The 13,748-nt window shown below is 49.5% G+C and overlaps 3 protein-coding genes across 3 annotated transcripts; 2 read left to right on the top strand and 1 right to left on the bottom strand.

Moving 5' to 3' along the window:
* The first annotated feature begins 5,874 nt into the window (after window positions 1-5,874).
* LOC125507160 (uncharacterized) lies at window positions 5,875-6,450 on the top strand. The gene has a single exon (XM_048671833.1). It carries the CDS (start codon window positions 5,875-5,877, stop codon window positions 6,448-6,450), a length of 576 nt encoding a protein of 191 aa, XP_048527790.1.
* A 419-nt stretch (window positions 6,451-6,869) lies between these two features.
* LOC125509904 (putative glucan endo-1,3-beta-glucosidase A6) lies at window positions 6,870-10,725 on the top strand. Its single transcript, XM_048674932.2, has 3 exons — window positions 6,870-7,027; window positions 7,125-8,480; window positions 10,476-10,725. The coding sequence occupies exons 1-3, from the start codon at window positions 6,955-6,957 to the stop codon at window positions 10,505-10,507; spliced, it is 1,461 nt and encodes a 486-aa protein (XP_048530889.1). The 5' UTR covers window positions 6,870-6,954; the 3' UTR covers window positions 10,508-10,725.
* A 2,083-nt stretch (window positions 10,726-12,808) lies between these two features.
* LOC147972065 (uncharacterized) lies at window positions 12,809-13,258 on the bottom strand. The gene has a single exon (XM_087524217.1). It carries the CDS (start codon window positions 13,256-13,258, stop codon window positions 12,809-12,811), a length of 450 nt encoding a protein of 149 aa, XP_087380343.1.
* Window positions 13,259-13,748: the final 490 nt, after the last annotated feature.

The following is a 13,748-nucleotide window of genomic DNA, read 5'->3' as shown; positions in this document are numbered from 1 at the left end:
CAACAGGTTCTATCTCCACATCATTATCATTACTAGGTTGAGCATCAATATGAACGTCATCATTAACATTATCACTAGGCTCATGTTCATCACCAAATTATGTTTCAGCATCAGAATAGAAATATGATTTGGTTTTTCAGGTGTGTCTACAATAGGTTCACTAGAGGCATGCAAGGTCCTATCATCTTTCTTTTTATTTATAGAAGGACTAGGTGCATCATTATTAATTCTTTGAGAGTCTTGCTCAATTCTCTTAGGATGGCCTTCAGGATACAAGGGTTCCCGAGTCATTTTACCACCTCTAGTCATTACTCTAACAGCATGATCATTCATCTTGTTATTCATCTCATTAAGCAAATCATTTTGTGCTTTGAGAACTTGTTCTACTTGAGTTTTTACCATAGAAGCATGTTCACTAACAACCTTGAGATCATTAACAGTCCTAAACATATAGTCACTCAAGCGTTCAAGCATATAAGCATTTCGTTTCAATTGTCCACTAACATATGCATTGAAGTTTTCTTATTTAACAATAAATTTATCAAATTCACCCAAGCATTGACTAGCAGATTTATTATAAGGAATATCACCTTCATCAAATCTATAGAGAGAATTTACCACTACTACCTGTGTCAGGGTATTGAGACCATGTATTTATTCAATAGGTGGTAAATTCTTAACATCTTTAGCTTTAATACCTTTTTCTTTCATAGATTTCTTTGCCTCTTGCATATCTTCGAGATTGAGAAATAGAATACCCCTCTTCTTCGGAGTTGGCTTAGGAGGTGGTTCTAGAAGAGTCCAATCATTATCATTACTCAATATATTATTCAATAATTCTTCAGTTGTTCAACAGTTCGTTCCCTGAAAACACAACCAACACAACTATCTAGGTGCTCCCTAGAAGTATCGATTAGTCCATTATAAAAGATATCAAGTATTTCATTTTTCTTGAGAGGATGATCAGGCAAAGCATTTAGTGATTGGAGTAGCCTCCCCCAAGCTTGTGGGAGACTCTCTTCTTCAATTTGCAAAAAGTTAAATATTTTCTTTAAAGCAGCTTGTTTCTTATGAGCAGGAATATATTTTTTAGAGAAGTAATATATCATATCCTGGGGACTATACACACAACCAGGAGCAAGAGAATTAAACCATATCTTAGCATCACCCTTTAATGAGAAAGAAATCAACTTAAGAATATAGTAATAGCAATTTTTTTCCTCATGAGCAAATAGGGTGGCTATGTCATTCAACTTAGTAAGATGTGCCACAATAGTTTCAGTTTCATAACCGTGGAAAGGAACAGATTCAACCAAAGTAATTAACTCAGGATCGATAGAAAATTCATAATCCTTCAGTAACAAAGATAGGTGAAGTATCAAACTTAGGATCATATTGCATTCTAGCATCCAAAGATTTTTCTTTCAACTTGACTAGTAATTTCTTAAGATCCTCTCAATCCCTGCAAGCAAGAAAGTCCCTAGCTACCTCTCCATCCATAACATAACCTTCAGATATAACAGGCAATTCATATCTAAGAGTGCTAGATCTAATGGGTGTTTCAAAGTTTTCAGTTTCAATAATTTCATCAGTTTTAGAAATATCATCGGTTTCGGCATTCTCAATATCTTTAGCTCTAGCAAGGTGGTCATCGGGAAATTCACCCGGTGGCACAGTCTTATCAAGCAAAGTAATAGTATCATCATAAACATTACGCATAGCAGAAGTAGCATCATCAATTACTTGCGACATATCAGAATTAATAGAAGGTGTAGGTGTCGCAAGCTTACATAAAACAGAAGGTGAATCAAGTGGAGAGCTAGACCGCAGTTCCTTACCTCCCCTCGTAGTAGAGGAAAAAAATCTTGGTTCTAGTATCTTTCAGATTCCTCATAGTGATCAATAGATATAAATCTCAAGTGACTCAGGAAATAGAGCTATGCTCCTCGGCAACGGCGCCAGAAAAAGGTCTTGATAACCCACAAGTATAGGGGGTCTCAACAGTTTTTGAGGGTAGAGTATTCGGCCCAAATTTATTGATTCGACACAAGGGGAGCCAAAGAATATTTGCGAGTATTATCAGTTGAGTTGTCAATTCAACCACACCTATAAGACTTAATATCTGCAGCAAAGTATTTAGTAGCAAAGTAGTACGGAAGTAACGGTAAAAGTGGCAAAAGTAACAGTAATAGTTTTGTAGTGATTGTAACAGCAGTAGCAACGAAAGTAACTTAGCAAAGATCAATGTGTGAAAAGCTCGTAGGCATTGTGTTGGATGATATTTATCATGTAGCAGTTATAACCTAGGGCGACACAGAACTAGCTCCAATTCATCAATATAATGTAGGCATGTATTCCGCATATAATCATATATGCTTATGGAAAATAACTTGCATGGCATCTTTTGTCCTACCCTCCCGTGGCAGCCGGGTCCTAATTGAAATATTAAGGCCTTTTTTTAATAGAGAACCGGAACAAAGCATTAGCATTTAGTGAATACATGAACTCATCAAACTACGGTAATCACCGGAAAGAATCCCAATTATTGTCACCTTGGGGTATGCGGATCATAACTCGTAATAGGTGTCTACAACTTGCAAGATAGGATCAAGAACACGCATATATTCATGAAAACATAATAGGTTCAGATCTAAAATCATGGCACTCGGGCCCTAGTGACAAGCATTAAGCATAGCAAAGTCATAGCAACATCAATCTCAGAACATAGTGGATACTAGGGATCAAACCTTACCAAAACTAACTCGATTACATGATAAATCTCATCCAACCCATCGCCGTTCAGCAAGCCTACGATGGAATTACTTACTCAGGGCGGTGAGCATCATGGAATTGATGATGGAGAAAGGTTGGTGACGATTATGGCGATAGATTCCATCCTCCGGAGCCCCGAACGGACTTCAAATCAGCCCTCTGATGAAGAACATGAGGTGACGGCGGCTCCGTATCATAAAACGCGATGTATATTTCTCTCTAATTTTTTTCTCCGCGAATAGGTACTTATGGAGTTGGAGTTAGGGTTGTAGACATTCCAGGGGCCCACAAGCCTGGGAGGCGTGCCCCTATGGCTTGTGGCCCCTAGGTGACTCCCCTCTGGTATCTTTTCCCGACAGTATTTTTTATATATTCCAGGAATATTCTCCATAAATTTCCAGGTCAATTCGATAACTTTTATTTCTGCACAAAAATAACACCATGTCAATTTTGCTGAAAACAGCATCAGTCCGGGTTAGTTCCATTCAAATCATGCAAATTGGAGTCCAAAACAAGGGCAAAAGAGTTTGGAAAAGTAGATACGATGGGGACGTATCACTCACCACATTTATATAGCTGGCGGATGCGAGGAGCCAACCCGAAAGGTGTTTAATGTCGGCCCGCACATGAATGGACGTGTGGCGCTCGGGGCGCCAGAGTAGGTTCCTCGGCACACACGCCGGTTTAATGAAGGTAGGCGGGCAGACGATGCCATTTCAATGCGAAGAGAAGGCGTGAGCAGCGGGCGACACTCTCGGCCGGCGAGCCGCTTTAATGCCGGCTCTAGTGAACGGTCGCGTCCGTTCTGATCTGCCATAAATGCGGGCGGATGGCTTCGGGCGGGCATGGGAGAGGGGTTTTTGGCGGGCCAAGTCAGTCAGAAGCGGACTTGGCAGCGGCCAAACGCCCGCAAAGCCCCCCAGTTTGTCTCCGATTTATGGGAAAAAGTGCGGACCGCCCAATACATGCCCTTGTTAGATGGCAAAACACGTTCGAACTGTGTTGTCCGGACGGTTGCGAGTGGCCTAAGGGTCGGCGTTGGCGACATACTTAGAGCATCTCTAGCAGATCCCGTAAAAACGGTATAAAGGTCCCCTTAAAACGAATTTATGGCATCGTGAGGTATCGGACGGAACAGATCTCGTAAACCTGTACCGCAATATTTTTTGTTTTTCTTCTCCTCGCGCTTCTTCTTCACCAGGACGCATGCATGGACGAATTTGAACTCCGGCCGGCCAGAACAGCGCCGCTCTGGCCTACTGCCTGCTCCGATGACGCCCAGGCCCGCCGCGTGCTCCGAGGATGCTCTGGCCGGCCGCTGCCGAGCTCCTCCGCCTGCTTGCTGCTTGTGTGCGACGTCGCGAGGCCCCCTGCTCTGGCGTTGACCGGTTTTACAGGACCCTCAAAAAACAGCTTGAATCCTCCATATATGATGAATGGTTGCACTAATATACGGAACCTGTAAAAAAACACTAGATATGTTATTTTACAAGATCTATTCAATGCATTTTTTAACATGTATCATAAATCTGAAGATTTGACCCTTTTTACGGGGTTTACTAGAGATGCTCTTATAGTGTACTCCGTATTATATTATTGCGTGGGTGTATGGCTTGAATATTGTTTGGTCGTTGGTAGTAGTGTGTTACGTATATACTTCCTATATTTCAAATTACTTGTTATGGTTTTAGTTCAAATTACCACAACGAGTAATTTGAAACGGAGAGATTAGTAGCATAATGCACTATATGCAAGTTGGTGATAATTTCCTCACCCTTTTGAGGACGATAAAGAGGTTTTTACAGGAGAAAAGGCAGTAGCGAAGCCACCTTCAGAGACTGTCAATGGAAAAGGAAAAAAACAAAGCCAACTTGAGAACAAGCGAGTCCTGCCCAGTCTGTACAAAGGAGCGTGGCAAGGCAGAATGAGCTTTCATCTATATAAAGGGAAAAAGAAAAACAGAAGGAGCTTTCATCTTCTTTTTTTTCCTATCCTTTTTTGAAAGAAGGAGCTTTCATCTCAATCAGACGGGAAAAAGGCAGAAGGAGCTTCTCTCTGAAGACGAAGACGGAATCCAACGCACAGCTCCCCCATTTCCCGATCTGATGGCGGTGAGTGAGGCGAGGTAGAGCAGAGTTGACCTCGGCCTGTGTTTGTGAATTGTGGTGGTGTGGCGCACGGGGCGGGGGTGCTGCCGCCTCGACCGGCACGGTGCGCTGCCGCTGTGCGCACCACCATGGGACGGGAGGGAACGAACGCTGGCTGGCCGGTGCGATGCGGCGACAGACGTGCTGAGAATGGCCACGCGCTTTCTCCCCTCACCTGAAAAGAAAGTACTGGGAAAAAGGCGAAGGAAACTTGGCCGTGAGTAAAATATCTCGGACGGACACCCGAGGATGGCCGTAACAGTGGCCTTTGTCCCGTTGGAACAGGGCCAAACTCGCACCGGCGAGACGAGACGTGCCGGAAAGGCAGCTTCACTTCACTTCACCCCGTTGGTTCCAAAACTTTGATGCCGGCAGCAGGAATGCAGGATGGATCCGATGTGCAAAAACAAAAGGCAAGCCACCCATGCAACGGCACAATTTCCCTTCCCCTTTGCCCCTGTTTCTGGCTTTTCTTTTCCCCGATCTCAGAGCTCCACAGTCCCAACTCAGTCTCAGCATGTGTTCGCTGTACGCGTACACGTACGTGTACTTGAATCAGATCAGAGACTCAGAGTAGGATCCATCAGAGTAATGTAGTACTGCCGTCTGAGCTCGCCACCTGTGTCAATGATGTCGCCGAGATACTCAAAACTCAAAAGCCGCGTCTCACGACTGCCCCAACTGCCGTTGATTAGAGCATCTCCAACACGTGCTGCAAAAGACGCGCTGGTGTGATAAAATTTGGGTTTAGCGCGTGCCGGCTGGTTCCGCGCGCTCCAGCGGTAGCGGAAAGTTACCGCGCGCGGGAGAAAGCGGCACGCGGCGCGGTAGATTTGGCGCGCCGCTTCGCGCGCGTCTATAAAATGCCGCGCTCACCACGCGCACAGACACAGCCACGCGCCCTCCTCTCGCAACCTCGCCGCTTCGCCGCTTTCCGCGTCACCACCGCGCCACCATGCCGCCGCGCCACCGGGGTTCGTCGGGCTACCGTGGCGTCCGCGAGCGCCCCAACGGCTGGTACTCCGCCGAGATCCGGTCCGGCGACGTCCGGCTCGGCCTCGGGTCGTTCCCGAGCGCGTACGAGGCGGCCCGCGCGTACGACGCGGCGGCGTGGCGGTTGGATAGGCCCCGGACGCAGATGAACTTCCGGGACGTCTTCACGCGCGAGCAGGCGCAGCACGTCGCCCCTCCGCCGCGTCTCATCACCGACATGGACCGTGCCGACCACGCTCGGCGCTGCCGCCGCCTCCTCATCGCCGAGGAGGACGAGCGAGCCATGGCGGAGTGGCGTCGTCGCCACTCGGAGGACGTCGCTGACGAGCGTGCCTACTGGGCGGAGAGGACGGCAAGGCGCCGCGCGGAGCGGGCGGACCGGTGTCGGCGGAAGGCATTGGCGAATGCGCAGTGCGACATCGTTTCAGCAGGTGGGAGGTCGATCTTCACGTCAGACGATGAACGTTGGGACGACATTTGGCTCGATACCTCGGACAACACCGACGAGGATGATGATGGTGGTAGCGATTTGGAGTAGTTTCTATCTAGTATGCCGTAGTAGTTTCTATCTAGTTGCACCGTAGTTCTATCTATCTATGTTTTCGAACTATCTATCTAGTTGCACCGATGTAAAATACCTTTGTATCTTTTTTTATCTATGTAATTTATCTTTATTTTTTATCTATGCAATTTATTTTTAATTTTATGCTTCCGAAAATATTGTCGCGCGCGCTGCATTTTAGCGTGCTGCTCGAGGGGCGCACTCGTGCTGTATTTTAGCGCGGCTGCTGAAGCCAGCTCTGCGCGTCGTGCCAAATCAGACGATGCGCGCGTGGTAAATCTGTTTTTTGCGTGCGGCGGGTCCGGCGCCTGTTGGAGATGCTCTTAGTGCATGATACCGACTGTACCGTTACCGTCGTCAAAGCAAGGCAGCTTCGGGTTTTAAACCCCTACTTAAACCTCCCTCTGGTCCTCCACACGTCAACGTTCGCTCGCTCTCCAACGTCGACTCCGCACGACCGCGCGCAACAGAGCAGGGCCCATGGCGGCGTCCATGGCGGCCTCCCCCCTCCGGCCGCTCCTCCTTCTCCTCCTCGCCGCCCTCGCCTGCCACGGTAAGCCATTCCTCCGTCCGCTCACCCGACCCACCCCGACCCGAGCCAGTTGCTGACGTGCGCTACGTTGCCCTGTCCGTTTCTTTCGCTCCCGCAGCGGCGGACGCGAGCTGGAGCGGGAGCCCCTTCCGCCACGGGCGCGACCGCGGCCTCGGCGTCAACTACGGCAGGGTGGCGGACGACATCCCGGCGCCTCGGCGGTCCGTGCAGCTGCTGCGCGCGGCGGGCGCGGGCTCCGTCAAGATCTACGACGCCAACCCGGCGGTGCTCCGCGCCCTGGCCGGCACGGGCATGGCGGTCTCCATCATGGTGCCCAACCAGCTCATCCCGGACCTGGCCGCCTCCTACGCCGCGGCCGACCGCTGGGTCGCCGACAACCTGCTCCCCTACCTCCCGCGGACGCGGGTCAAGTACCTGCTCGTCGGCAACGAGGTGCTCTCCGACGGCTCCATCGCGGCCTCCACCTGGACACGCATCGTGCCGGCCATGGAGAACCTCCACCGCAGCCTCCGCGCGCGCCGCGTCAACCGCGTCAAGCTCGGCACCACGCTCGCCATGGACGCGCTCGTCACGGGCGCCTTCCCGCGCCCGCCCTCCGCCGCGGCGTTCCGCCCCGACATCGCCGAGTCCGTCCTCCGCCCGCTGCTCCGCTTCCTGGAGGGCACCAACTCCTACTACTTCGTCGACGCCTACACCTACTTCGTCTGGGCCGGCAGCAACGGCACCGTCCCGCTCGACTACGCGCTCCTCCAGCCCGCCGCGCGCGCCCGCTACGTCGACCCCGGCACGGGGCTCACCTACACCAACCTGCTCGACGAAATGCTCGACGCCGTGGGCGCCGCCATGTCCAAGCTCGGCCACGGGGGCGTCAGGATCGCCGTCGCGGAGACCGGCTGGCCCAACGGCGGCGACTACGACCAGGTCGGCGCCAACGTGCGCAACGCCGCCGTCTACAACAGGAACCTGGCGGCGCGGATGGCCAGGAACCCCGGCACGCCGGCGCGGCCGGGCGCCAGGATGCCGGTGTTCGTCTTCTCCCTCTACAACGAGAACCTCAAGCCCGGGCCGGGCACCGAGCGCCACTGGGGCCTCTACTACGCCAACGGCACGGCCGTGTACCCGGTCGACCTCACCGGGCGGCGGCCGCTGTGGGCGTACCCGCCGCTGCCGGCGGCGGGGAACGACACGCCGTACAAGGGCCCGATATGGTGCGTGCTGGCCGGCCACGCCGGCAGGAAGCTGAACGAGACGGCGGTGGGGGACGCGCTGACGTACGCGTGCGGGCAGGGGAACGGGACCTGCGACGCCATCCAGCCCGGCGGCGAGTGCTTCCAGCCCAACACCGGCGCGGCGCACGCCAGCTACGCCTTCAACTCCTACTGGCAGCAGTTCAGGAAGACCGGGGCTACGTGCTACTTCAACAACCTCGCAGAGCAGACCATCAAGGACCCAAGTAAGCATGCTCTTAACTCAACACTACTCTATATACATGGTGAAATTAGTACATGATGAACATAAAATGATTTATGCATGAACATTGCAACTACAGTAGATCATTTGAGCTCGTGCATTGGGTTAATGAAACTGTGTACTCTTGGCGTTGATTAGCAGTACCTGGTGAACAGAATAGACAGTACATTATTCAGATGAGCAAAAGAGGTAGTGTCTTTAGTTTCTTTATTAGCTGGCCGTGGGATGAACCTTCTGAAACTAGCCAAGGCTATACAGTCTAGGAGAACAGTGCAGGACCAGCTTGCTTCTAGGTATGATCGGGGGTGATTAAATTAAACTGTTCTAACTTGTCATCTGAGATTATATCGGATTATTCAAATGACCAAATCACGTCATTCCAAATTAGGAGATCCATCCGATGCTGTGCTTAGCTGCTACGGAGGGTTTAGTTATTATAATGATGATTAGGGCGATGAAATCAAATTGCCCTAACGTCTCTCCTAATATTATACTACTAGATGTCCCTGTTGTGATGCATTTGGTGTACTCACATATCTTAGGTAGGTGGTTCACTAAAGAGATTAGGATCGAGATATTGGAAAATGCTCACCACTTACAAAGTTACAAGTAGTTGCTGGCCTGTAAGCTTTAGAGACATTTGGTGCCCATAGCTGATTGATTCCCCTGGATAATCTATCCTGGCAATGATACATGAGGATTATAACGAATCGTGTGGTCAATAAGTTCTGTCGCGAGAGTTGACCCCCAGCTTGGAGATCCAGATATAAGAGATACTGATATGCACAAGATGAGCATGAGGTTCCTGTTGCTGCCAAAATTTAATCAGCAGACATAGTGTTGACCCAGTACATCTGGATGTTAATTGTTTTAAATGTTGTTCTAAGCATAAGTAGGTCGGTTCTGACACCTTCATCTTATGGAATGAGATGAACACATGAAACTGGTGTTCGATTTAGAGAGCATCATGAACCCTCCCCCCTAATGAACATATAGATGATTTCATTTTACTGACTAGGCAAAGCTAGTAGTATCCGCAACCCCACATTAGCACAGTGATATGGCACAGAGGATCCTACCATAGCACTATGTACACCTGGCTCGCTGACAAATTAATTGTGCTGAGATGATCAGGCTTCAGTTGTCATCCTTGCTCTGAAAGGTCCATTCAGATAGGCATAGTAGAGCTGGCTGTCGTTTCTCCATTGGTTTTTAATGCTAAACCCAGGTGCACTGTTGATCCGAGTCAAAGTCCAACTGCACATTTCACATTTACCTTCGGACACCCTGCATCTGCATGACTGCATTGCTCGTCTGCCATCGGCATGAGCATGGCAGGCAATGGCTGTCTGAATCGTCAGTCCCTTGATACGTCTTGGACATTTGAGAGTAGGGTGGATACAGAATCATAATTTCTGCACATATTTAGAGAACATCAGGGTTCAGGATGCAGAACATCTCGTATGCTTTTGTCGAATTCTGGTAAGCAGAAGGGGATGGGTGGCGAGTGTTGATGGCTGTAGGTGAGACGTCTGCATATGCGTAGTAGGGGTAGTTTCCTTTCAGAGCTGAAACCCCTCCATCCACGTACTCCTGCTTGCGTGTCTTTCCTTCAGTTCTTTTAGCCTGTTGCTTTAGCTTAAACTTGGTAAAAGATGATGATGCAGAGTGTTAATCTGGTCTGAAAAGCATGAAAGGCCTTTCCATTATTACTTGAAGAAGAAAACAGAATCTCCAGCTGCAAACCACGTAATTATATCTTACTAATGCTAACATACCAATGATTCTTCAGGACTTAATTATTACATTACCACACCACTTGTGACAAGCTTTACTGGAAGCTACTATATACGATGACCATATAAGCGGTTTCTACTAGCTGAAGCAACTGACTGTGTTCCCCTCTAATGTCGACATGCAACTGCTTTGATTGTGTTATCTTTGATTGTTGTTAACTGGTTAATTCTGCCTTTTTCAGGCCACGGATCCTGCAAGTTCAGCAGTTCATAGGGCTGATTGATTCACACAAGGAGGAGGACGGCGAGGGTGGTGTATTATGATCCTACTGATGTTCCCAAACCTTGCGATGTAACAGTGATAGCTGACCGTCCGTTTGACCGTTTTTCGTTGTGGTTAGGCCGCTGTCATTTTCTTGTTTCAAAATCATTCATGTACTGTACGTCGTCGATTGACAGATGAAATGATAGCCACTCTGATCTTATTTATCACTGGCTCTCGCTAATCCTGTCACTTGGCACGAACAATCCTATCCTTTTGTCCTTTTGTCTGTCCCATACCATACCTACTACTGGAATGCAACGTTCACTTTTCTACTTCACTCTCTGCCCTTGTGCACAGCTGCACGAAGCCACGACGTACCTCTCACTCGCTTCCATCACTGCACTGGTCCTTTCCTCGTCACAATTGCCATAGCTGATTGATCCCGTGGTTAATCTAGAGTATTCTGTTAACGATACATGAGGGTTATAACGGGCAACAAAACAAGTAATTATTCTGCCAAGAGAGTTGACCCCCAGCTTGGAGATCAATCCAGATATTGATACGCACAAAATACTTGTGCATGAGATCTGTTGTTGCCAAAATATAATCAGCTGACATATTGTTGACCCAGCACAGTTGGATCTGGACTGTCTTAGATATTGTCATAAGCATAACTAGAAGGTCGTTTCTTGACAACTTCATCTAATTGATGAGATGAACACATGAAACTGGTGTGTTCGGTTTAGAGCACCATGGACTCCCCTTTTCTGAATGCAGTTAGGAACACGTAGCATGATTTCATTTTACTGACTAGGATAGGATGGTTCCTTACAGTGTACACCAATTCTTAGCTTAACAGCTACTCCCTCGGTTCCAATTTAAACTAAAACCACGACGAATAATTTGGAACGGGGGGAGTATGTGCCTGTTGAAGCTATCATCTCCAACTCCACATTAGCATAATGCCATGCGGTAGAAAGCATTTTTCTATCCATTTGGCAAAGAGTTGGTACTATGCAGACTTTGGCCTGCCGCAGCGTTGATGGCTCGCTGACAGAAATTGTGCTGAGATGATCAGGTTGCAGCTGCCGTCCTTGTTCGGAAAGATCCATTCAGATAGGCATAGTAGAGCTGGCCGTCGTCTCCCCATTGCTTTTAAATGCTAAGGTCAACTCCACCACGCGATCCCAAATGAACGTCCGTTTTGTCCGGATTCTGACTGTTTGGATAGGAATTTAGGGTCGTGTCCGGACGTGTGCTGAGATGCGGTGGCTGCGCGCCCAGCGCGCGAACGCATCCTTTTGCCTCATCCTGTCAGTCAGGCCAAAAATGCCTAAATTTTCATCAAAACTAGTTTCCAACCCAAATATTTGTCTGAAAATTAAAATAGTTTTACAACCCAATTGAAATTGTCTTTAACAAAATAGTTTTACAACCAAATCGAAATTGTCTTGACTAAATATAAAATGGACCAATACATCTATTGGTTGCCAATGTGATCCCACACGTGCTCAATCAAGTCATTTTGAAGATTCAAATGAGTGTGTCAATCACGCATCTCACGGTGGAATTGGGCAAACTGTTCAAATGTGCCCTAGTCTTGGTGCAGGGGCTCAATATTTTCACCTTGATAGTCAAATCCTTGGTCGAAGATACTCTCATCACGCTCGTCCTCGACGATCATGTTGTGCATGATCACACCAGCAGTCATCACCTCCCAAAGCTTCCTTTCATCCCATGACAGTGCAGGGTTTCGAACGATACCCCACCGGGATTGAAGCACACCAAAAGCACGTTCCACATCCTTTCTAACACTCTCTTGCATTTGGGCAAATCTCTTTCTCTTCTCACCTTGGGGTTTCGAGATTGTCTTCACAAAAGTTGACCACTGAAGATATATACCATCTGCTAGATAGTATCCCTTGTTGTAATGGTGGCCGTTGATCTCAAAGTTGACAGGTGAGGAGTGGCCTTCTGCAAGCCTCGCGAAGACTGGAGAACGCTGCAGCACGTTGATATCATTGTGAGAACCTGCCATGCCGAAGAAAGAATGCCATATCCAAAGATCCTGTGATGCCACCGCTTCTAATATGACAGTGCACGCCTTGACATGCCCTTTGTACTGGCCCTGCCAAGCAAATGGACAGTTCTTCCACTCTCAGTGCATACAATCTATGCTGCCAGGCATGCCTGGAAAGCCTCTAGTTGCGTTGGTCGCCAACAATCTCTCTGTATCAGCGGCAGTTGGCTGCCTCAAGTACTCTGGGCCAAACACCTCGATCACAGCCTGGCAAAACTTGTACATTGACATCAGACACTCATACGCACATACTCATCCACCAGATCGCCTGGAATTCCATATGCAAGCATGCGGATGGCCGCGGTGCATTTCTGGTAAGAGGAGAATCCAAGCTTGCCAAGGGCATCCGTCTTGCACTCGAAGTATGGGTCATGAGCAACCACTCCCTCTCGGATACGATTGAACACATGCCTAGCCATTCGAAAACGGCGACGAAATTTATCCGGCTTGAAGAGAGGAGTGTTGGCAAAGTAATCAGCATAGAGCAGGGCGTGGCCTCTCTCCCTGTTGCGGTTCAGGTTGGGAGCACGGCCAGGGAGTGACCCCCTGTACCGAGGAAGCTGCCGTTGAATGTGGTCGTGAACGACCAGTGCAGCCACCATAATATCTTCATCATCCGACGACGAATTGTCCGATGAACAAAGGAAGTGATGGAAGAAAAACTCGTCTCCACTGTCCATACCTTTGTGGGCAAAATGCTGAACACCTTGCGGGCGTGGTGGCGAAGAGGCCGCGATGATCACCTCGACGCAGCAGGGGTGGTTGCCGGCCGGCTACTGGCCGCTGTGGAGCTCTCGTCGGAAGCTGCCGAGGACGCCGTGGTGCGTCGCCGGCGGTCCTGTCCCCTCTGCGGCTGGCAAAGACGGCGACGGCCAAACCTCCGATCGACGGCCAAAACTACGGCCATAGCACGGGCGTGGGGGCGGCCATGTCGAGAAGTGGTTTGGTAGGGACGGTCGGAGGCTGCGCGGTGAGGAGGCGGCCGGAGAATAGCGGCGGCGCCGGCGGCGGGGCGGGGCGAGAGAGAGAGGGTGAAAGCGTTGGAGCGGAGGGACTGCTAGTGCCCCCGACAGGCGGGCCACGGGGGGAGGAGGGGGGGACAAGGGCGTGCGTCCAGGCCGTCCGCACGCGTCCGTTTCACCCCAAACCGAGCGCAAGTTTAGGCCGGGG

The sequence above is a fragment of the Triticum urartu genome, chromosome 5A (genome assembly GCF_056163025.1).
Source record: "Triticum urartu cultivar PI428250 chromosome 5A, HENAU_Tu73, whole genome shotgun sequence".
Classification (NCBI taxonomy): domain Eukaryota; kingdom Viridiplantae; phylum Streptophyta; class Magnoliopsida; order Poales; family Poaceae; genus Triticum; species Triticum urartu.
This window is presented reverse-complemented; position numbering and strand designations above follow the sequence as displayed.